General features: G+C 41.8%; 1 protein-coding gene across 1 annotated transcript; it reads right to left on the bottom strand.

Annotated features, from left to right (window-relative positions):
- Positions 1–1,433: 1,433 nt before the first annotated feature.
- LOC132868836 (apoptosis regulator BAX-like) lies at positions 1,434–24,042 on the bottom strand. The gene is made up of 6 exons (XM_060902051.1): positions 23,974–24,042; positions 17,610–17,658; positions 17,351–17,509; positions 11,826–11,961; positions 11,506–11,610; positions 1,434–3,165 (listed from the first exon to the last, which is right to left on the bottom strand). Exons 1-6 carry the CDS (start codon positions 24,005–24,007, stop codon positions 3,067–3,069), a joined length of 582 nt encoding a protein of 193 aa, XP_060758034.1. The 5' UTR covers positions 24,008–24,042; the 3' UTR covers positions 1,434–3,066.
- Positions 24,043–25,319: the final 1,277 nt, after the last annotated feature.

Here is a 25,319-nt window from a genome sequence, read left to right as displayed (position 1 = left end):
TGACTGGATGCTGGATGGAGAGTGATGCTCAACTTGTCTCTTCAGAATTCCCCATAGGTGTTCGATTGGGTTCAGATCAGGAGACATACGGTACTTGGCCACTGAATCACTTTCACCCTGTTCTTCTTCAGAAATCCAAAAGTGGCCTTAGATGTGTGTTTAGTCATGTTGGAAAAGTGCACGATGACCAAGGGCACGGAGTGATGGTAGCATCTTCTCTTTCAGTATAGAGCAATACATCTGTGAATTCATGATGCCATCAATGAAATGCAGCTCCCCGACACCAGCAGCACTCATGCAGCCCCACATAAGGACACTGCCACCACCATGTTTCACTGTAGGCACCAGGCATTTTTCTTTGTATTCCTCACCTTCGAGACGCCATACTGTTTTGAAGCCATCAGTTCCAAAAACATTTATCTTGGTCTCATCACTCCAGAGTATAGAGTCCCAGTAGTCTTCATCTTTGTCAGCATGGGCCCCGGCAAACTCTAGGTGGGCTTTTTTGTGCCTGGGCTTTAGGAGAGGCTTCTTTCGTGGACGGCATCCATGCATGCCATTCCTCTGCAGTGTACGCCGTATTGGGTCACAGGAAATAGTCACCCCAGTTTGGCTTTCTACTTCTTTAGATAACTGCAGTGAACTTGCATGCCGATTTTCTTCAACCCTTCTCATCAGAAGACGCTCCTGTCGAGGTGTTAACTTCCGTGGACGACCCGGACGTCTCTGTGAGATGGTTGCAGTTCCATCTTTCTTAAATTTTTGTACCACTTTTGCTACAGTATTCTGACTGATAAGTAAAGCTTTGCTGATCTTCTTGTAGCCTTCACCTTCGTGGTGGAAAGAATTTATTTTCTTTGGGGAATTCTCTCCAGCCAGTATCCAGTCACTAAAAGAGGTCATTGTTGAAGAATGGAAAAAGATTGATGTTGCAAAAAGTCTCCAACTTGTTCGTTCCATGCCTAGAAGACTTGGTGCTGTCATTAAAAATCATGGAGGCCATACAAAGTACTAGATGTAGTAGTTTTTGTTGTGGGGTGTACTCATTTTTGCACCACCCTAATTTGAGTATTATTAACCTTACTTTCACGTTATAAGTTAAACAGATGTTATATTAAACTGTCTTGTCAACATTTTGGAAATTGTGTTCATTAAGATATTGTTTAAAATGTTACTTTTCAAAGGCGGTGGACTCGTTTACGCTCGGCACTGTATTTTCTTTACCACATAATTCCATAAATGTTCAATATGTTATTCCAATAGTTTTGATGTCTTCAGTATTCTTCGACAATGTAGAAAATACAAAACACAGAAAAGCCTACAAATCAGTAGGTCTGTCCAAACTTTTGACTGGTACTGTACGTGAAGCCGAAGGTGATTTGAACATTGTGATGCTTCCCGAAAGTCAAGTCCCGTAATAAAGTCCATACGAGTTGAACTTCATAAAAACATTTTATTAGTTATTACAACTTACAAAAAAGGTAAAGGGCTCAGAGAGAGAAAACAGCTGCAGGGCATCGAATCCGGCGGAAATTCATACGATTCTACAAACATTAAGAAAATGACAGGAAAATGGTGATTGTATCAAAGTGGATTTATAATAAAAAACGCCAAGGCACTGTCAACATAAGAAAGAAACGGTTGCTTCAAAACATTGTATCCAAAGAACACGTCGTGAAAAGGCGTAGAAAAGTGTGATTGCGTGTGATTGAGTTTTAAATAATCAAGGAAAACTAAAACAACGGTACAGTACTAAGACCACTTTGAGAAGATCAGGTCGATGTCCGTCTATGTGCAAGTGTGTACTTTTGAACGAAACACACACACACACACACACACACACACACACACACACACAAGGAGCTTGCAGCAAGTGGAACATCTGGAGCTCTTATATATTGCTCTTCATCCAGCAGGTTGATCAAATTCAAAACTGTGAACTCCAAGTTTTATATACAGTCAAATTTATACAAAGTCCTGGATGACTGACTGTGTGTTAGTGTGAGTTTTTTTTTTTGTGTGTGTGTCCTGTTCCGGGTTCGAGCACACCACTCAGTAACTGGCGAATATCATCGGTGAGAAACTGGTAAAGAACCCAACCAGGACTTGTATAAAACCCCTGCATTATTAGATTGTCATCGTTATTTACCTTTTTTTCTTTTCCCTACTGTTAAAGCTGCAAGCTCCTATAGTGCCTCTGCATAAGAGTTCAGCACCAAAATCACAACTGTGTCCACACACACACACACACTCGCTCGCACTCACTCACACACACTCGGTAGTAGGACAATCTGGATGTTGTTGAGATGAAAGGAAGGAAAGACAGAAAGAACAAGAGAGACAGAGCAGAGTACCTCCTGAACCTACTGCTATCAGTTACAACTTCAGCTGACATTAAAAAAAAAAAAAAATGAGGTAAAATATCAAATGGCATGCTTATAAAGCCTTTATAAACTCTTTGTAAGTTGTAAGAATGTGCAATTCCTATGTGTGTGTTCATTGCAAGAGGAGAGTGATTCAAGTAGGCATGCAGATCATTTCCTCATCCAGGAAGAGTCTGTCAATTCTTTCAAAAAGTCTAAACTAAATATCTAATCTAGTCGATATATAAAGACAAAAGGCAACTCTTGTTTAATTTGCCTGATAAAAAATAAATAACTTAAAAGTAAGGCCCACCACAACCTCCTGCACATCCCTCACTCTGTCTCTCTTCGTCTCATTTTTTTCAGTGCATGTGTGTGTGTGTGTGTGTGTGTATTTATATATATATATATAGATTATATATATAAAAGATTGACGAGAAAGGAAATAGGCTCAAGAGTCATGAAGTAGAGCGATTAAATAAGCATTCCGCTTGGCTCTCTCGTTATCATCCAATCTCAGTCAAATCTATCTCTCTCTCTCTCCATTCACATCACAACGGATCTGCCTCTTATTGCCTTTCTCCTCCTCCTCCTCTTCACCTCTGCTCCCTTTATCAGATCTGTCTCTCCTTCTTTCCATCCTCTCGCTTGTCTTGAGTGCCACTCTTGCCGCCTCTCGGGTTTTTCTTCCCCCTTTTTCTTTTCACATCTTGCGCATGACCAGCACGGTGGTGAGAACTCCGGCCAGAAAGACGCCGACGGTCTGCCAGGTCGGTGTGCCGAAGTAGGAGCGGATCCCTTCCTGGGGGAAGAAAGGAAAGGAAGAAAGCTTTGCACAGGAATATAAATACGATTTGGATTCGAACTGCATCGGCTCCGTTTTAGCTTCCTTGTCCGTCGAGGATACGGTTTTGGTTTCTTTTCACGGACTTGTGTCTCGCGACAAAACCGAAACGTTCAGTGGTCTGCTCCCACCGTTACGATTTTTAAATAAAAGTCAGAAAATAACCGAGATCGCGTTTTCATTCATGAGTGCTGACAAAGCAAAGCACTACACTGTTCTTCCTCGGCTTCTCTTTCGTCCATGTTTTTCCCTCCTGATCAATTTTCTGCTTCACGTAGAAGTTTCCTTGCTTCTCTCTCTCTTATCCATGTTAATATCTGACTTCCCCATCCGTTTAATTTCTTTATCTATCCATCTATTTCAATTTCTTATCTCTCTCACACTCACTCCATCCATCACTTTCTATGTTAATATTTAACTTTCCCATCCATTTCTCTCACTCTCCCTATCCATCTCTCTCTCTATTATAGTATATCTTCCCCATCCATTTCATTTCATTTCTTTCCTTCTCTCTCTCTCACACACACTCACTCTATCCATTAGGGCTGGGTAAAAAAAAAAATCGATTTAATCAATTTTGGATCGACTTCATTTTAATCAACTTTGGATCGATTTCATTTAAATTTCGCACTATCGATTCACAGGGCATGAGATCGAGGTTTTTTTTATTTTTTCCCCACAACACAATCTCGTGTGTTGTGTGATTTTCCTCCCTCAGCCGTCTCGTGCGTGATGACGCAGCTGCGCAGTCGTACGTCGTGACGTTCAAGCACGCACACAAAATGGCTGAGGCCAGAGCCATGGCTGAGGCAGGGAAAACACCGCTCGGCAAGCCGTCTCAAATGAAATCTGACGTGTGGGATCATTTCAAATTTAAAACGACAAAGAGCTTGATAAAACCAAGGTCGTTTGCAAGACATGCCAAGCAGAGCTCAGTTATTGTAGGAATACTACAAACCTCAGAAACCACCTGACAAGGTGGCTTCTTCTGCCCCTCGGACCTGCTTGATCCATCCTGGTGCCCTGTGTCTGGTCGGAGTTTTATCGCACCGCTCCTGTGAAGGACGGCCCCATGAGGACAGTTGAGGGTTATACCTGGAGGACGCTCTGGACTCTTACAGTAATGCTTTTATGGCTGAGGACTACAGTTGTCTTGCTAACTTTAGGACTGCAGTTATCATGAACAGTTTTGCACTCAAGTTTCCATCAATGAAGAGTTTATAACATCAACGAAACTGACTTCATGTTAAAACTGTTAATATTATAGTCAGGCTGTCTGTTGTTGCCCAAATGAGGATGGGTTCCCTTTTGAGTCTGGTTCCTCTCGAGGTTTCTTCCTCATGTCGTCTGAGGGAGTTTTTCCTTGCCACCGTCGCCACAGGCTTGCTCATTGGGGATAGATTAGGGATAAAATTAGCTCATGTTTTAAGTCGTTCAAATTCTGTAAAGCTGCTTTGCGACAATGTTTATTGCTAAAAGCGCGATACAAATAAACTTGACAAGGTACCGCACTACGCTAACCTTAGCTTCCGACAACAAGCCGCCCGGAGCAAAACAAAAGGAACTGAAGGACCTGCTAGCGTTACCATCAGAGTCTCCGCAGGCCATAAAGATAACAGAGGCCATCGCAACTTTTGTTTGCAGAGATTTACGCCCATACTCGGTAGTGGAAAATGAAGGATTCAGGCAGCTCATTCAGGCACTCGAACCACACTACGTTATGGTGCAACGTAAACATCTGACTGAAACTGTGATACCCATGATGTATACATCTGTGAAAGACGCGATACGAATGAAAATGCAGTCAGCAAACAGAGTCGCTATCACGTGTGACACCTGGACATCGCTGTCAACGCAGTCCTATCGGAGAGGGTGTTTTCCACTGCGGGTGATATTGTCACTGCCAAAAGGAGCTGCATCACCCCAGAACACGTCAATGAGCTCCTTTTCCTCAACAAGAATCTCGCAGTCTCTTAAGTGTGACAGTTTAAGGCCCTGTCCACACGACAACGGATTCAGGTGAATCTGATAAAACTGTTCATCGTTTCGGCCTGGCGTCCACACGGCACCGGCGTTTTGGGTGCCCCAAAACGAAATCTTTTGAGAACGGGTTCCAGAGTGGAAAAATCTGGCAACGGCACCGTTGCGAAGTCGTCTGGAGGAGTAGAACGGATTTGTTTACAATGACGTCACAACCACATGACAATCCCGCCAGCAAAAATACGGGAAAAAAAGGAGCGATCTCACCTCTTCAGATGTTGGTTTAAGTCCGACAATACATTCCTCAAAAAGGGCGTAGAAGAACAAAGTAATCCATCAACGTGTAGCATTCAATTTATTCTGGACCATTAAAGAATTCTGGAGGATATCAGAACGTTGGCATACCGGCTTCCATCTACCCCCGTTCATTCCTCTTTCCGCGTCTCCATTCAAAAAACGAGCACGTGATTTAAAGGGACTATATCCATAGGACAGGGAGTGAGAAGGTGTGTGCGTGCGACAGTGACAGGGAAGAACCTAGGCTCATGCTCGCCCTGAATTTCTCTTAAAGTGAAGGCAGAAGAACGTTCAGCACCTGGCCAGGCTTTCTAAGTATTAATTTACATAGACGTTTTAATATGAAATATAAATGTCTCGGACAATAGATACTATTTTACGCTACTGATTAATAATCAAAACTTTATGTGGCTGATGCTACAGAAGAAGGGGTTTATGCGCATGCGTCCTACTTCTTCTGTTCTGGTGTCTCCGATGGGACCGTCTTACAGCGCATGTAGAGGTGTGGCATGTGTATTGCATCGTTTTCAGCAAGCGTTGCGTTGCCATATGAACCTGAAATTTTACTGATCCGTTGCCCATGTGGACACGATATTTAAAAACAAAAAACCTCATTGCCGTTGTCGTGTGGATGTAGCCTAAGTTTACTGTCTTCGTTTTGTTAATATTAATACTTTTGTTAATATTTTTTCACTTAAACAATACAATTTGCTGCAACGTTCATTTGCACTTTTTACATTTGCACTTTTATTTGCATTTTTTTTAATTACAGGAAGATAAGACAGTTTTGTTTACAGTTACGTATGAACTGTCAAATTTACAAAATAAAAGACGTGTATTTTGCAACGTATTGTATGGAGATATTTTCATTATTTGAGAGCAGATTGAAATGATTCAGATTGAATCGAATCGTGATTAAATCAATTTACCGTATTTTCTGGACTATAGAGCGCACCTGTATATAAGCCGCATCCGCTCTATTTAAAAAAAAAAAATTAAAAAAAAAGATATACAAGCCGCACCGGGCTATAAGCCGCAGATATCTATGTTGAAAAATTAGATATTTACTGCATGTACAGAACGATTTTGTACTGTAAATGTACATGTATGTACCTGAACAGATTCTTTCCGAACAGTGCCTTTTAACACGGCAGCAACTTTGCTGATTAAAACGGAACAGAACCAAGAGAAAATAACCGGTATTTATTTACCTTCATTTCTCCTGTGTTTGAAACCACAAGTCACTTTAATCATCTTCGCTGAAACCCATGAAGTCGTCTTCTTCATTTGTCGTGCGTGTTCTATCTGCGAAAGATCTGCTAATTCTTCTTTGCATTGATTTTTCGTCTATCTTATTTTTGATTCTACTTCCGGTTAGAGCGCCCCTAGCGGTGGAAGAAAAATCCACAGAATAGCCGCACCTTTGTATAAGCCGCATGGTTCAAAACCTAGGAAAAAAGTAGCGGCTTATAGTCCAGAAAATACGGTAAAACCCTAAGAATCGAAATCGAATCGATCTACGAAATTGACCGATACCCAGCCCTACTATCCATCCATCTCTATGTTAATATCTAACTCCCCCATATACAGTGTTGGGCACGTTACTTTCAAAAAGTAATTAGTTATAGTTACTAGTTACTTTTCCCAAAAAGTAACTGAGTTAGTAACGGAGTTACTTTGTCATAAAAGTAACTAATTACCAGGGAAAGTAATTATTCCGTTACATTTTGCTCCCCCTCAAAAAAATCAAATTCAATTAGTGTAATCATAATAAAAGTGAATATTAAATGTGTTTAATGACCGAAATGGACACTTAACAGAACCAGTTAGTAACGTGATCTACACTATATTAATATTTTTGTGGGACAATGCGAGATAAGACATCTATCAAATGTAATATATTTTTGTAGTTATTAAAATTATGTTACTAATTACTGGCCACTGACGAGGACAAACGCTTTGTTCCTTGACATAATGTGCATTGCACGTAAACACACTTGCCTTTTATTTCAAGTAATGGCTGTATTTCCAGTGTGAAAGCGCAGTGCTGGGCTGACCGCTCGCCATCGCTGGCTCTTCCGATTGAAAGAGCGCGCAGTAGTGCAGTAGGCGTGGCCTACCTACGTATGTTGTCCAAATCTACTCTGATTGGCTTACTGTGCCGTTGTCTCGTGTCTCCCCGCCCCACACTAAAGCAGAGTAAAGAAAGGCTGAGCGAGCAGCGTGCCAGATGAGAACAGCTTTAATAAAGTAACGCATAGTATTTTATTGTAAGTAACGGGAACGGCGTTATAACGATGTAAAAAGTAATTAGTTAGATTACTCGTTACTAAAAAAAGTAACGCCGTTTATTTCTAACGCCGTTATTCCCATCACTGCCCATATACTTCATTTCATGATATCGCCCTTTTCTCTTTTTCTGTGTTAATATCCAATCTCCCTACCCATTTCTTTCTCTTTCCATTTTCCTCTCCGTCTCGCTCTCTCTGGATTAACATCCAACCTCCCCATCTATTTCTTTCTCTCTCGTTCTCTTTCCGTTTTCCCCTCCATCTAGCTTTCTGTATTAATATCCAACTTCCCCATCTGTTTCATTTCCTTCTCGCTCGCTCTCCCAAACGTTCTCACGCTATCCATCCCTTCGATGTTACTAACTTCCTCATTCGTTTCATTTCTTTACGTCTCAATTTATCTCTCCATCTTCATATCTGACTTCATCTCTAATTTCTTTGACACACTCACTCACTATCTGTCTTTTTATATATTTAGTTCTCTCTCCCTGTAATTGTCTTTATCACCTTCTAATCTCTCTACACTCTGTGTCTCTTATATCACGGAAAGTACTTTGGGTTAGTTAAGTATAATCTCTCAGCGCTCTCTCTCTCTCTCTCTCTTTCTCCTCATCTATCTACATTAACATCGAACTTCCCAATCCATTCCATTATATCTCTATATCTATCCATCCTTTCTCTGTTTCCTACTGAATTAACATCTAACCCCATCTATTTCTTTATCTCTCTTTCCATTTTCTCCTCCATTTTTATGCCTCCGCCACCGTAAGGTGCAGGAGGCATTATGTTTTCGGGTTGTCCGTCCGTCCGGAAACCTTGTGAACGCGATATCTCAAAAGTTAATGAAAGGAATTTCACCAAACTTTCAGCATTTGGGGACAAAGATAACCTGATTAGATTTTGAGATCAAAAGGTCGAAGGTCAAGGTCACTGTGAGGTCAAATGTCTGTCCGAAAACCTTGTGAACACAATATCTCCAAGGCTAATACAAGTAATTTCACCAGGTCACGGTTACTGTGAGGTCAAATGTCCATCCCCAAACCACATCTTAATAAGGCGTGTAGTCTACCGGGCGGAGGCATCCCCATCGACGCTGTCGGCGTCGAGTTCTGTCTAGTTCTCTTTATTTGTGTGTTAATATCTAGCTTCCCCATGTGTTGGGTTTCATTTCCTTCTCTCTCTCACACACACACACACATTATTCATCCGTCCCTTTCTTTGTTAATATCCAACGTCTCCATACAGTGGTACTTCAAAGTTTGTGAACCCTTTAGAATTTTCTATATTTCTGCATAAATATGACCTAAAACATCATCAGATTTTCACACAAGTCCTAAAAGTAGATAAAAAAGAACCCAGTTAAACAAATGAGACAAAAATATTATACTTGGCCATTTATTTATTGAGGAAAATGATCCAATATTACATATCTGTGAGTGGCAAAAGTATGTGAACCTTTGCTTTCAGTATCTGGTGTGACCCCCTTGTGCAGCAATAACTGCAACTAAACGTTTCCGGTAACTGTTGATCAGTCCTGCACACCGGCTTGGAGGAATTTTAGCCCGTTCCTCCGTACAGAACAGCTTCAACTCTGGGATGTTGGTGGGTTTCCTCACATGAACTGCTCGCTTCAGATCCTTCCACAACATTTCGATTGGATTAAGGTCAGGACTTTGACTTGGCCATTCCAAAACATTCACTTTATTCTTCTTTAACCATTCTTTGGTAGAATGACTTGTGTGCTTAGGGTCGTTGTCTTGCTGCATGACCCACCTTCTCTTGAGATTCAGTTCATGGACAGATGTCCTGACATTTTCCTTTAGAATTCGCTGGTATAATTCAGAATTCATTGTTCCATCAATGATGGCAAGCCGTCCTGGCCCAGATGCAGCAAAACAGGCCCAAACCATGATACTACCACCACCATGTTTCACAGATGGGATAAGGTTCTTATGCTGGAATGCAGTGTTTTCCTTTCTCCAAACATAACGCTTCTCATTTAAACCAAAAAGTTCTATTTTGGTCTAATCCATCCACAAAACATTTTTCCAATAGCCTTCTCGCTTGTCCACGTGATCTTTAGCAAACTGCAGACAAGCAGCAATGTGTTCTTTTTGGAGAGCAGTGGCTTTCTCCTTTCAACCCTGCCATGCACACCATTGTTGTTCAGTATTCTCCTGATGGTGGACTCATGAACATTAACATTAGCCAATGTGAGAGAGGCCTTCAGTTGCTTAGAAGTTACCCTGGGGTACTTTGTGACCTCGCCGACTATTACACGCCTTGCTCTTGGAGTGATCTTTATTGGTTGACCACTCCTGGGGAGGGTAACAATGGTCTTGAATTTCCTCCATTTGTACACAATCTGTCTGACTGTGGATTAGTGGAGTCCAAACTCTTTAAAGATGGTTTTGTCACCTTTTCCAGCCTGATGAGCATCAACAACGCTTTTTCTGAGGTCCTCAGAAATCTCCTTTGTTCGTGCCATGATCCACTTCCATAAACGTGTGTTGTGAAGATCAGACTTTGATAGATCCCTGTTCTTTAAATAAAACAGGCTGCCCACTCACACCTGATTGTCATCCCATTGATTGAAAACACCTGACTCTAATTTCACCTTCAAATTAACTGCTAATCCTAGAGGTTCACATACTTTTGCCACTCACAGATATGTAATATTGGATCATTTTCCTCAATAAATAAATGACCAAGTATAATATTTTTGTCTCATTTGTTTAACTGGGTTCTCTTTATCTACTTTTAGGACTTGTGTGAAAATCTGATGATGTTTTAGGTCATATTTATGCAGAAATATAGAAAATTCTATACTTTCAAGCACCACTGTATATATCATTTCTTTACCTCTTGATATTCAACTTCCCCATCTATTTCTATCTCTCACTCATTCTCTCTTCCTGTTTTCCCTCTCTCTCTATTATCTAACCTCCACATATATCTATTATCTTTCTCTCTCACACTCATTCTCCCTTTCCATTTTCCATCTATCGGTCTCCTGTTTCAATATCTAACTTCCCCGTGTGTTTCATTTCCTTATCTCCTTCTCTCTCACGCACGCACACACGCTCACTCTATCCACCCATCCCTTTGTGCTAATATCCAACTTTTCCATCTAGTTCATTTCTTTCTCTCTTGCTCCTTCGATCAGTCCGCCTGCATCTCTCTCTCGTTCTCCATATCAAACTTCTCCAACTCTAATTTCTTGATCTTACACACACACGCTTTCTTTTCCTCACTCCCTATTTATATATTTATTTCTCTCTCCTTGTAATTGTCCTCATCACCGTCTTGTCTCTCTACCATATCAACGAAAAGTACTTTGGGTTAGAAAAGTAAACTCACTCACTCTCTCTCTCTCTCTCTCTCATATATTAAACATCTTTCCAGTTTTCTAATCCTTTACTTTCTCTTTACTCTGAATTTTACACTCCACTAATATTTCCTTCAGGAAATGCAAATCTAACTAAAATAGAGGTCACCGTTTTAATTTTTTTCCTTTGATGCCTGTTACAGACATAGATACAGCACTTTCAATTTAACGCGTTTTAGAAATAAGCGTGCGTACTCACTCACTCACTCAAAATAATCTAGGTGGCATTTGAGCGTCCAGTATATTTAAATGCCCATAATATCCGAGCGTAGACGAAGATGAAAACGGTTTTCATGTCCCAGTTTAAATATCTCGTCATAAACTAAGCAGCGAGACACTTACCCAGCCTCCCTGCTCTCTAATCCAGTTAATCACATGCTCCTGCAGGTAGTCCAGAGTCCAGGTGATGATGGTTCTGATGATCTCTGGGATTTTCTTCACAATAGCCTGAGGTTGAGTGTAAATGAGAGACAGATTTAAAGAAAAAAAAAAAAGCAATGAGGATTCATGCAACTGTAGGGAGAACTGATAACAGGGACAAAAATACAGCTTTAAAAAAAAAAAATCCATGAGATTCTGTTCTTCTTAAAGCAACACTGAGGAACTGGACATGAAAAGGAGAAAGAGTCTCGGAGACAGAAGGAAGCGTCGTGTGTCCTTACCTTGATCACAAGTCGACAGGCAAAGTAAAAAAGCGCCACCACTCTGCCCCAGTTGAACTTCCCATCTGAGAAAATCTCGCGTGCAACGTTCAGAAAGACTTCTTTAGTTGGCTGGAGCGAGGAATTGGCTAACATTCTGTCATGGAAGAACAGACACAGAGAGAAAAATTATAAAAATATGGAAAAATAATGGGATTTTCCTCCTCCTTCCATCCTGTCTGGCTCTCTCCTGTGTGTGCGTGCGCCCGCCCGCCCGCCCGCACCCTAAGCAATTGTATAGCTCAATAATACGTACAAGACCCCATCGGTAAATCTATAATCCAATCCGTCGATGGCACTTTTTGGAGCCAAGCGCTCAGATCTCATGTTAACCAGCTCTCAACATATCTCATCTCATTATCTCTAGCCGCTTTATCCTGTTCTACAGGGTTGCAGGCAAGCTGGAGCCTATCCCAGCTGACTACGGGCGAAAGGCGGGGTACACCCTGGACAAGTCGCCAGGTCATCACAGGACTGACACTTAAGGCCAATTTATGCTGACAACCCAGTCCTCGCAGATAGTGTCTGCGTAGCCCCCCCACCTTCGCAGACGCTCTGCGCGTACCTCCCAAAAATTGTGACCACCGCAGAAGCCTCGCAGACAAGAGGGCTCTGATTGGTCCACTCTACATCCGCTGTACATGCAATTCCGCTTCCCTACTTTCCCGGTTTGGTTTGTTTTCACGACCGCCATTTTTAAAAACACGAGCGAAGATGGAGCAGCACGAAGAGCGGTTGATCGAGGAAGTACGTACATCTATACGACTCCAGTTCTAGTCATTATAAGTAACCGGAGGATAAACACTCCACTAACCACACCCACCAACTACTCCTAGCGATTTCGCGACTTCGCGCCCCCTTGCGTCGTGGCGGTGAATAACATCGCGCACGTCTATTACTCCCCGCTCAACGATAAATTACAACTGTCTGCGAAAAGCTATCTGCGAAAGCCTTGTCGCAAGAGCATGCAGAGGCCTTTAGACACAGACAACCATTCACACTCACATTCACACCTACGCTCAATTTAGAGTCACCAGTTAACCTAACCTGCATGTCTTTGGACTGTGGGGGAAACCGGAGCACCCGGAGGAAACCCAAGCGGGCACGGGGAGAACATGCAAACTCCGCACAGAAAGGCCCTCGCCGGCCACGGGGCTCGAACCCGGACCTTCTTGCTGTGAGGCAACAGCGCTAACCACTACACCACAGTGCCGCCCCAGCTCTCAACATAGCGCGATATTATTTATAACCCTAAGTTCTAGTACCCAGGCTGATGACATTAAACTGGAGGCGGGCAGAAACGGACACACCAACACCCATGCCACAGTGAAAAGTCACACTTTGGGATCGTAATTTTTCCCATTCTGATGTTTGAACATTAACTGAAGCTCTTGATTTGTATCTACAGGATTTGATGCACTGTGCTGCTGCCAAGAGATTGGCTGATGAGCAACCTGCATAAAACAGCACAGCAGGTGGACGCATGGGTGTTCCGAATAAAGAGGCCGGTGAGTGTATTCTTTTGCATCACATCACGGTGAATGTTGTTTTATTAGATATATTACATTACAGGCAGTGAGCAGACACTTTTATCAAGTTCAGCCATTCCTGCTGGTCCAGGGAATCGAACCAGCGACCTTCTGATCCAAAAGCTGCTTCTCTAACCATTAAGCTATGATCTTCTAATTTGGTGCAGCCGATAAAGAGAAATTTGCAAGAATGTGCAAGGTATCATTATCTTAACAGAAAATCAAGTCTGAAGAAACTCAACTGGAAAACATGCCAGGGCTCTACGTTAACTTTGAGACATGGTTGCCCATTCGGGTAGAAATCTGGTTGCCCGAACTCAGAACATGGTTGCCCAAATATTACATATTTTTTATTCAACCTTCTCAGATGCTGTCTATATCAACAAGCATTGACACTAGCGCCCCGTGCGAGTAATGCGGTAATTAGTCATGTAGTGAAGGACATACCAATATTCAGTCCCCCCAGGATTCCATGGGCCTTTTTTGTGATTGTTGCGGGCTAAAATGTCTGATGTTGCGGGTGGATTTCCAAAAAATTGCGATGAAAGTTGCGGTGTTTTTTAGGTTTTTGTTGCGATTAGATTGCGGGAGGAAGTGAAAGTTGCGAGAAATTGTTGCGATTTTCTTTTTGTGATTAAAATTGAGTGATATGTTAAATATTAAGTTATTATTGATTTAAAAAAAAACAGACACCAAGAAATGATCCTATAAACAACTTTACCAATATAAAAGATTACCAGGGCTACAAAAATGCAGAAAAATAGACTTTACTTATCCAAATGCACCTGTTGGTTCAAAAGTTAAAGTGCAGAGAACCTCACAGCACAACATGAAGTTACCTTCAAATATAATAGAAATGCCTCAGCTTTCATGTTTTCTTACAAGAAAAAAAACCATTAATACTAGTACTGTGTGCAGGCAGTCTCTCCTGAAGACTAAATTAAATAATAATTATAAACTAATAAAATAAATGGCTCAGGCTTCATAGAAGAAAAAAAAAACAATTGGAATAGAATCTCACAGTATGATGCTGAAGCTGCCTAAACAATGGAAAATAAAATAACATTTTGGTAAAAATGTTGGCATCCAGTAATTTCTTGTATTAAGTAAAAAAAAAAGTAAAGTGCACACAGTCCTTCACTGTAAACATAACACTTTCAGTAACAGAATTTAAGCCTACATAAACACTGACTCGCGCATCATGCAGTGTTGCCAGATACTGCTGACGTTTTCCAGCCCAAAATATGTTCAAACCCCACCAAAATGCACCTAAAACCGCCCAATCTGGCAACACTGTGCACATGCTGCTTCTCTTGAATGTATACATGGAAGTAAGGCGGAAGGTAGTTTGTCGACGTCACCTCAAGACGACACCAACGATTGGTCAAATTTGCGGGAACATTGCGGTGATTGGATACAATTGCAACACCGCCCTGAATTCGCAGGGATTGGTTGAATTTGCAAATCGCAACATCCTGGAGGGTCTGAATAGAACACTGAATATGCACTACGCGATAATTATTAGCAATGGGAAACTGCATTGCGAGCCCGCGATGTGCAAATGTGAATTCCGCTAGTTGTTGAACATCCCGTAATGATAACACGGACGCGGTCTTTCCGAGTCAAACAATCGCAAATTGTGATGGAATTTCATCATAGTATGAATGAATAAACATCGTTTTTCATGCAAGTTGACATATTTGGGTAGTTACCCGATCGGGCAAGCATTTGTGAGAGTCTGGTTGTCCGAATCTATTGAATGGTTGCCCCGGGCAATCGGGCTACTGTTAATGTCGAGCCCTGCATCAGGGTTTTTTCTAGAAAAATTTAGTATGAGGGCGCTCACCATGGCGAGGGAGCGAAGCGGGGGGGATGGTGCCGGTTGTCCCCCCCCGCCGTGCAAAGCCTTTGAAAAATGCTCCAATGGGACATTCTGAGGCTATCTGAGAGGGAAATTGTAACAAATTGTCTGTCAACATTGAAAAAGAAAGAAGTAATCTTCTTCTGCCCCGGACAGTCTTTGGCTTTCTTCCGTTTCGTGCCGCGGGATGACATCTTTAAATGCCCAAGTGTCAACAAAAACAATTCGCGAACTACTTCTGTCAAAAGCTCCCGCGCCGGTGGGTGAAAGGTCATTCAGTCTCGAGAAATCTCGCTCTACAAGTCAGCTGACCTTGTATGTAACCCATGTCAAATCTCGCGAGAGCAGCCGCGACAAGTAAACAACTAAACAACATGGCGCCTCAGTCTGGAAAACGCCAATTCGGATTGTTTTTGCACCGTCTGGCGGTGTATCTACTATGATTGGAATATTTTTGGAGCAATTATAGCGTATTTGATGATCAGACACATTGTCACGTGGTGTTGCTGGGATGTTTTCACGGAGTCGGTAAGGGGGCGCACGCCGAGAGTAAGAGGGCGCAGCGCCCCTGTTCCCCCGTTTAAACGAAAGCCTGCTGCATGATCTGTAAATTTAAAATTAATTGAGTCATATTTATAAGTTGTCTTACAGGACAGCATTTCAGTGGTGAATAAATTATAGATGAAGGAACGCCAAAATTAGAAAAACCACATGCGAGTCATTTTTAACGCACTCATTTCGCAATCGACTTTTACGACACCGGGCTCGAATTTACAAACTAATCGCAAATCCACACTTCATGTCCAGTGAGTTGACTTTTCCACTGAAAAGTGAATTTTATTTGTTGTAGCGCAACATGAAACTGTTTGCCTCAGACTCTCCCCTGGCAATCGGAGCAATTCTTTCCAGTCACGGGTATCTGGGAGATCAGGTATGTGGAAGAGGGCGGATAGCGCTCTTCTCCGAGTGGGTTACGCTGCCTGTGATAACAGCACGGGAAAGCTAGGTAAGGAGTGTGCATTCGGAAGTGATCTAATTGGACAGAAAACAGCTGTAACAGCAGTAACATGGGGGAAACTATGGCTTCATGGTTAGAGAAGCAACAGCTTTGGGACCAAAACGTTACTGGTTCAATTCCCTTGACCAGCAGGAATGGCTGAAGTGCCCTTGAGCAAGGTACCTAACCCCCAACTGCTCCTCAGGCTGCTCTGGATATGTTGTATGTCGCTCTGGGTAAGAGCGTCTGCGAAATACCTGTAATATGATGTAATGAAAATAGCAGCTACAACCTCATATATGTTATTTACCAGCTGGGAGGTCCGTATGGTGAAATACCGTGACCGAGGTCTTGAAAGTACTGAGCGAGGTCCTCTGGGCCAAGGTCACGGTATTTCACCATACGGACCGACCTTAAGCTGGTAAATAATATATTTATTTTTTTCTTTAACAAATTCTAACAGAAAACGAGAGCGCCCGAAAGGGAAAACCGAGCCGAGACGCCATTTTGAATCCTCATTCACGGCTGTAATGCAAATTGCTTCCTCCTCGGTATACAAGTGCACTTCCATGGCAGGAAAAAAACTACATTTTGCCGCCTATGTAGTCCCCTATTTATACAAATAGGAGTCATTCAGGATTCAGCCATATTTTTGCTCGGCGTTAGCAACAGTTACTGGTTTTTAGCTTTCTCCTGAAATGTTTTCTTTTATTTTTTCTTCCTCAGGGTAGTAAAACTCGCTTTCGCTGTGAACACTGTCGTTATCGCTATCCATGCTGTAAAATTAATGCTATTCTTCTGAGAAATGCTGGCAAAAATGTATAAGATTTTTGATAATCTTATTAAAAAAAAAAAAAAAAAGATAAATGTTGACAAAAAAAATTCTACTATGTTTGTTGTTGCTGTGAATGAGCGAGTCGCCAGAGGTCCGTAACCGGGGTCCGTATCATAGGATACGCACCTGCTCGCCAGCCAATCAGAGCGCAGGATTTGATGGAAACCGCACCGTGAAGAAAATAAATCATCATCATCATCACCATCATGTTACGCACCTGTCTTGAAACATCTTTAAATGCTGAAAGAAGAAGCAGCAGCTCACCTCTGCAGGTCTACATTGTTGTCCAGCTCGTCTCCAATCTGCTGTAAACACTGAGCGAGTTTCTTATGGGAGGGGTCACACAGCTCTCTCCCGCCCAGTTCGTGCCGCGATACAACAGCACTGCTGTCCCCATGATGACAAACTCTCTCATAAATGAACCTGTGGGTCATATAGAAAGAAAGGTCAGGCTTGATTGGACGATGAGGGGGGAAAAAAAAAAAGTTACATATAATAAAGAAAAGACAGGATGGACCCTCACTCCTTCAGCAGCACAGCTCCGACTTCGAGTATTTGGTCATTGCTGATTCCTGTGGAACAAGAGAACATGAAAGAACACATGTACCGAGAGTGTGAGAGTACTGTTCGAGACCGAGAAACAGAGCACGGCTGAGCAAAAACCAGAGAGCCATCGTCTTGGTTTAATGTTGTATGAGAAAACACACAGGTTTACATTTCTGCCTGTTTGTTACTACTCATCTCTCGCCAAACATGACAGGAAGGAAACAAAAAAAGAAAAAAAAAAAAAGGGCATGCATCGATGTACAGCGAAGTTTCCGTTTCTATAACGTGGCAGCTCACAGATCGAGAACAAAAGCCTGACAGTTTGCGCTGTGAGTCATCACTGAACACCATGAGCCGTTGCAGACTGGATTACGGCTTTCTCACTGACAAGGTGTTGCATCCTGTACGATAATATTTATCACGGTTGACTATTACCCACCTACGTTTTTGAGGTTCAGGTGTGTAGGCTTGTCCGCTGCCATTGTTCAGTCGTCTTTTATAAATGCATTTGTGAAACTTTCTACACCCAGAGATCAAATCTGGCGGTTTAAAAACAAACAAACACAAAAACCCCTAAATCCAGATTTATTTCCTGAACTATTATGCACGCTATTCAAATTATTCATATTAATCAACTTTCCACTGACAGAACAAATCCAAGTTGAGATTATTTACAGGCTTAATCACGTAGCGTACACAGAGCTCACAAAATACAGACTCAAGACATTCAACACTACCAGGGCTCGACGTTAAGGCCATTATTAAAAAATGTTCCGTTTCCGGTCCACCGGCCGGATGAGTGCCGTTTGTGCGGTTGAAATTTTTTTTTTAACGCCGGTTTTTCGACATTTTTTTCGGGTTCGTAAATCTAAAATCGAACTTGACATTTACACGCAGAATATAGAATCGAATCAGCTCTGCGCATGCGCCGTGCGGCACAAAAAAATGGCAGCCACCATGAAGGAAGGAGATCCGGAGTTTTCAAACATTTGCTTAAAGTTACATACATTCCACCATTGGATGTATTCTTTGGCATAAAATACAATATATTTTATGACAACATGACTAGACAGAGAAATCTTTTAGCTTCAAAATGATATATCAAACAATTTTTTGACAACAAGTATATTAATTTTGCGACCAAAGTCACCTACCCTTTTAATTTCCGCGCGGTAGTGAAACGTGATGTCATCGGCAGGTTCCCCTTCTTGTGTACGACGTGGCACAGATTATCAGCAATGGCGGATAGAACGCGACTGTCAGCTTCGGAAAAGAAGCTTCGGAAAATAGCAAGTGATGCCCAAAGGAGATGGTCGATGGTGAATATCGGCACAGCAATCGACAAGTGGAAATCGCGTTCTATCCGCCATTGCTGATAATCTGTGCCACGTCACACGTGACGTGGTACACAAGAAGGGGAATTTGCCGATGACATCGCACGCGGAAATTAAAAGTGTAGATGACTTTGGTCGCAAAATTAATATACTTGTCGTTGTCAAAAAATTAGGTTTGATATATCATTTTGAAGCTAAAAGATTTCTCTGTCTAGTCATGTTGTCATAAAATATATTGTATTTTATGCCAAAAAAAAAAAAATACATCCAATGGTGGAATGGCACTTGAAGTGTGAAATCGCAAAATGGTATTCTAGCAAACAACAAAATAGTAAAGATTCAGAAAAACAAATCATTCAGTGATCATTTTAATAGTGTAATTTCATCCGAACTAGGCCTAACGGTCGATTTAGAACTACAAAAAGTCCGTGTGTCGGACCATCACAAACCGTGACTGGAAAATTTGTTTGATCTTGATCCATCCGAGACGTTACAAACAGCTTTTGAGTTTTGTTATGCGAAATTCATTACCTACTTTGTTAATGACCCTGACAGATCTATAGGAGAACCTAAACGGTAGTCCGACTGTCCGGGACGACCAATATAAATCCTTCTCAAGGTAACTAAACACCAAAAATAAACAGCACACCATCAGTGAAAACTGCTAGTTTAATTAATGTGTGACATGCTGGGCTTTCTACTTGCTTCAACTCCAAATTAGCAAAGTGAGTAAACTCTACTAAATACGTGCACAGGGTTCGACATTAACGGTAGTCCGACTGTCCGGGACAACCAAACGTTTAATCTGGACAAGTCAAATCCGCATCTCCCTGTCCAACAGGACAAGTTGAATATTTGTTGAAAAAAAAAAAAATCAGCATTTTGATAATAATTATTCAAGAGTTACATCAATAAAGTTCCAACAAAACTAGTTCAGTGATCCGGCCACGTTACTGTTTACAAAATTCCAGGGAAGCCGAGCACAGCAGGTGTGTGTGTGTAAAAATAACCACGCCGCAATAGCTAATTATAGATTATCGGACTCATTGAAATCAGACAAACGGCGGTTTTATTAATGGCCTTAATAAAAAAGAGACCTGTGATGAAGCTTCATTTCATTTCATTCAGGACAGTCGTTGTATTTTTCTTTTGTATGGTTCACATTAACCATCACAAATGTTGTAAAATACTTCACAGGAATTTTACAACAGTGCCAAACTCACTTACGGCTTGTTTTCATTCACGGCGTGATTCTGTCATCCTTATCGTGTCCGACTGGTTTTCTTTAAATTAATTTATACTTCAGGTTTCATTGGATTAATCAAGATATAACTATTTCCTGCAGAAGCTTTGAATTTGATTGAGTCTTACTCTTAAAACTGCAGATCAGGTAATGGTTTCGAACAATAACAACACACACCCCATAATGGGGAACTGGATAGTTTTTGTTTATTGTTACAGTTAAAGTTTGGTTTAATCGAAAAATTAACAGGCGCCAGATCCACCACAACCTCGATCAGGACAAAGCGGTTACTTCAGCTGACTGAATGAATAAATAAATGAATGGTTTTGTGCCAAGTTTCCCCAAAAGCCTCTTAAAGTGCATATCCTGGACCAAATTCGTTTTTTTTTTAATATGAAAGTATGTCCCTTTACACACTCATCCAGAAGGGTAATTTTGCACAAGGCCATCTGACAGCAGAAAAAAATAAAACAACAAAACGCGTCTGGAAAAATCCCAAGGGAGTCTGGAGCCAGATTCGTGATGTCACCTGCGGAAGCGCCAGCAGGCTGCGCGAGCTTGCACGGTTTCAGTGCACAGCCTGTGTAGACCAAGTTTAGCAGCTAGCGATTTTGCATTGAAATATGGAATTGTCACCTGAGCGCAATGTAGGAAACGATGAGTACTAATCCCATCAAGATTGGTGTTGCTACACCCTCCTACGATACACCTGTTAACCATTTTAATAATTACGCGATAACGTTGAAGAAATTTGCAGAAAACCACCAGGTCGTTTTCTCATAAACAAACCAGCGCCGACGTAGGACTCAGAGGGAGGCGTCCCGCACGCGACGTCACGAGAATCAATGTTTGTTGGGAAATCCAAATGCCGAGTTTTTTCAGAGGCGGACCAATTCGCCTCAAATGGCTTGATTTCAACTGAATTTTTCTGGTATTGCGCAAAGTAAAAACAATTGCGCAAAATGTGACAGATATTTGACCAAAGTTTAATATAAAATAGGAGAATTCCATTGATCTTGCTCCTGAGTTTACCCGTGATATGCACTTTAATGCTGTGTTCACACTTATACCGGTACGAAAGTGGTATAACTGTATCGATACAAAGTATACCGGTACAGTTTAGTGCATCTGTCCACACTAGTGAGAAATGTTTGCGGTTTTCTTTCACGGTAGTTGAAATGCGCGTGCGCGAAATGTTTCCGTGGTTACCGAGTAACTTCCTTCCGAGAATATGGCGGATGAAACAACGTGTGTGTGCTTTTTGTTGTCAATGTACAGTCTGTATTTCTGGCGGTCATTTATTCAGTCGAATCATATAAAACGCGCAAGGCAGTTCAGAAAGAAACAAACGAATCTCTGTTCTTCACTATTTTATTCAGCGAAGGCATTGATTGAGATGTGTGACTTTGCGCATGCGCATTATATTTGTATCAATACAGAGCCGCTTCATCTGTCCACACTACAGCGAAGCGCTACAGTACCGATACTTACCGGTGCGAAACCCATACATTTGTGGGTTTCGTACTGATACAGTTATACCGCGACAGTACCGATATAGTTGCGAGTGTGGACAGGTGTTGCGGTACGAAAGTAGTTTCGTATCGGTGCAAAATCCCTAGTGTGGACAGTAGGGCTGTAACAATATGCGTATCGAAATTGTGATACGCAGAGCCACGATCCGTGTCGCGATACAAGAAGGCAGAATCGCGGTACACCCTTTCAAACTTCTCCTCAGCCCAAAAACAGAGGCGCTTCCAAACTTCAATTCATGAATACTTTACTTTTTATTTAAATTACATTTTAAACTTACTTAAATTACTTTTATTTTTTTATATCTATTAGTAAGTCGTTTTTTCGCCGACCTGCGACAATCTTCTGCGAGTCACGCAATGTCCACACTCGCCACTGGCAGAGCATTCATTTCTTTTAAGCGGTCGCCATTCTGGTTGCGACGCGGGGAGCGAATCTGTAAACAAGCAGCTCATTGGCTGGCTAGGTGTGCCACAAGCCAATCACAATCACTTGACCGGAAAGGCATGCAGTGTTGCCAGATTGGGCGGGTTTAGGTGCTTTTTGGCTGGTTTTGAACATATTTTGGGGTGGAAAACGTTAGCAATATCTGGCAACACTGAAGGCACGTCTGCTTGGGCGGAAGCCTTCTGCGGCAGTTACATTTTGACACGCGAGCAATGTTTCACAATAAAAATTCCGTAATTTCCATCTGTTTTCCGCGATCACAGAAAATCATTGGCCCTATGAGAGTGAGACAGTGAGAGAGCCACCCCCCCCAAAAAAAAAAATCTTAACGGATTTACACGATTTGGAAAAATGACTTTTTCAGAACCGAAAAAAAACAGAGCTTCCGGCTCAACAGTATTATTTTGAGAAATAAAACAATCTTTGGATATACATTTGTTCATTTTTGCATACATATTACTCATTCTCTGCAGTGGTCTGAATTATTTGTGATTAAACAGTTAATGTCTCATCTCATCTCATTATCTGTAGCCGCTTTATCCTGTTCTACAGGGTCGCAGGCAAGCTGGAGCCTATCCCAGCTGACTACGGGCGAAAGGCGGGGTACACCCTGGACAAGTCGCCAGATCATCACAGGGCTGACACATAGACACAGACAACCATTCACACTCACATTCACACCTACGCTCAATTTAGAGTCACCAGTTAACCTAACCTGCATGTCTTTGGACTGTGGGGGAAACCGGAGCACCCGGAGGAAACCCACGGGGAGAACATGCAAACTCCGCACAGAAAGGCCCTCGCCAGCCACGGGGCTCGAACCCGGACCTTCTTGCTGTGAGGCGACAGTGCTAACCACTACACCACCGTGCCGCCTAAACAGTTAATGTAAGTAAGTAAATGTTAATAAGTCAAACTTACTACTTTAAAAAAACATTTTTAAAAAATCATGGGTGTATCGAATTGTGGGTCAAAAATCGTGATACGAATCGAATCGCATCGTGAGTTGGGTGTATCGTTACAGCCCTAGTGGACAGGGTATAACACTAACAGCATCGTAACTCAGAGACAGAGAGACAGACAGAGTTCATTGTGCTGCTTGCTTGACCATTTAACGATGATCTTTGTGCTGTGACGCTTTTGGGAATCTTGGCACTGTTCTTGATTGGCAAAGAAGGCTCATAAACCGAAGACAACTATCAACTGAACTTTCATCTGCCTGTCCATTTCTCTAGAACAAGAAACAATTCATGATTCAGCACATCATCAATCTCACAATTTCAATTTGCACAACAGGATCACATGACCACCACAACGCCAAGGCTCACTGGGGCTCTATTATGCCTAATAAGCTCATTATGAACACAATATTAAGGATTTTTATTCTAAATAGAAGACAGGGCATTTTTTAAACATCCTAATGATGATGGTTATGGTGATGTCATCCGTCTGTCCAGAAAAACAAAAACACCACCATCAACTCATGATCTAAACTGATAAAATACGATTTCCAAAAACTGTTAAGATGAAATATCAGTTTATTCAACATGAGCGAGTCTTTGTTTACACTGACAGTGAGCTGGGACTATGTACGGACATGTTTCTGTCTTCTGTTAGCTTAGCTATGCTATGCTAATACTATGCTATGCTAACAGTAGCCTCAGGTTGCTGCCATGTCCTTTTCATAAATAAAAACATATAGAATTTACTCAAATGCACGAGTCTAATGATGTTTTTGAACATCCTGAACACTGGGTTAATCATTACAGGTAAAAAACTGGTCTTACCCGCATCGCCTCCTCCTGACTGCGCCGCCGCCATATTCCCGTGAAAAATAATTACTGATCAACTTCCGCCTCCAGTGACGTCAACGTTAGGGAGCAGGAAGAAGGGCCAACCCGGAAGTGCACAGTCATCTAAGTCTCCATCTTTGTTTTTATTCGATTGTGTGTGTGTGTGTGTGTGTGTGAGAGTGTGATAACATTACAGATAAATCATAATGAGAACAATTAAAAAAAAAAGAAAGTATATATAAAAACACCACCACCAACAACAAATACACTATATAACCAGAAGTATGTTTAACAATGTTTGTTTCACAGTGTTTAAACAGGAAGCTCTTGTCACCATGGTGTTTTTCAGAGAGGTCCTGCACATACAGTGCATCTCAAAAAATTAGAATACCATGAAAAAGTTCCTTTTTTTTCATAATTTAATTCAAAAAGGTAAACTTTCATACATTCTATATTCATTACATGTACGGTAAAGTGAAATATTTAAAGCCTTTTTTGTTTTAATTTCATGAAAATCAGAAATCCAGTATCTCAAATTATTAGAATATTCCCTAAGATCAGTAAAAAAAAAAAAAGGATTTACAATACAGAAATGTCTCATCTCATCTCATCTCATCTCATCTCATTATCTCTAGCCGCTTTATCCTTCTACAGGGTCGCAGGCGAGCTGGAGCCTATCCCAGCTGACTACGGGCGAAAGGCGGGGTACACCCTGGACAAGTCGCCAGGTCATCACAGGGCTGACACATAGACACAGACAACCATTCACACTCACATTCACACCTACGGTCAATTTAGAGTCACCAGTTAACCTAACCTGCATGTCTTTGGACTGTGGGGGAAACCGGAGCACCCGGAGGAAACCCACGCGGACACGGGGAGAACATGCAAACTCCGCACAGAAAGGCCCTCGCCGGCCCCGGGGCTTGAACCCAGGACCTTCTTGCATACAGAAATGTCCAACTTCTGAAAAGTATATTCATTTATACACTCAATACTTGGTTGGGGCTCCTTTACCATGAATTACTGTATCAATGCGGTGTGGCATGGAGGTGATCAGTCTGTGGCACTGCTGAGGTGTTATTGAAGCCCAGGTTGCTTTGATAGTGGCCTTCAGCGTATCTGTATTTTTGGGTCGGAAGAGTGGAGAGCCATCTTCCTCTTGACAGTACCCCATAGATTCTCTATGGGGTTCAGGTCAGGCAAGTTGGCTGGCCAATCAAACACAGTAATATCATGGTCAGCAAACCATTTGGTAGTAGTTTTGGCACTGTGGGTAGGTGCTAAGTCCTGCTGGAAAAGGAAATCAGCATCTCCAAAAAGCTCGTCAGCAGATGGAA

This window comes from Neoarius graeffei, chromosome 20 (assembly GCF_027579695.1).
Source record: "Neoarius graeffei isolate fNeoGra1 chromosome 20, fNeoGra1.pri, whole genome shotgun sequence".
Classification (NCBI taxonomy): Eukaryota; Metazoa; Chordata; class Actinopteri; order Siluriformes; family Ariidae; genus Neoarius; species Neoarius graeffei.
The sequence above is the reverse complement of the archived record's forward strand: the minus strand, read 5'-3'. Positions and strand labels throughout refer to the sequence as shown.

Coding starts and splice junctions, on each gene's coding strand:
- LOC132868836 (XM_060902051.1), bottom strand. CDS start 24,007: ATGGCGGCGGCGCAGTCAGGAGGAGGCGATGCGG. Junction 11,962..17,350: donor AACAATGTAGACCTGCAGAG/GTGAGCTGCTGC, acceptor CTTCCATGACAG/AATGTTAGCCAATTCCTCGC. Junction 3,166..11,505: donor TTAGAGAGCAGGGAGGCTGG/GTAAGTGTCTCG, acceptor TTCTTCCCCCAG/GAAGGGATCCGCTCCTACTT.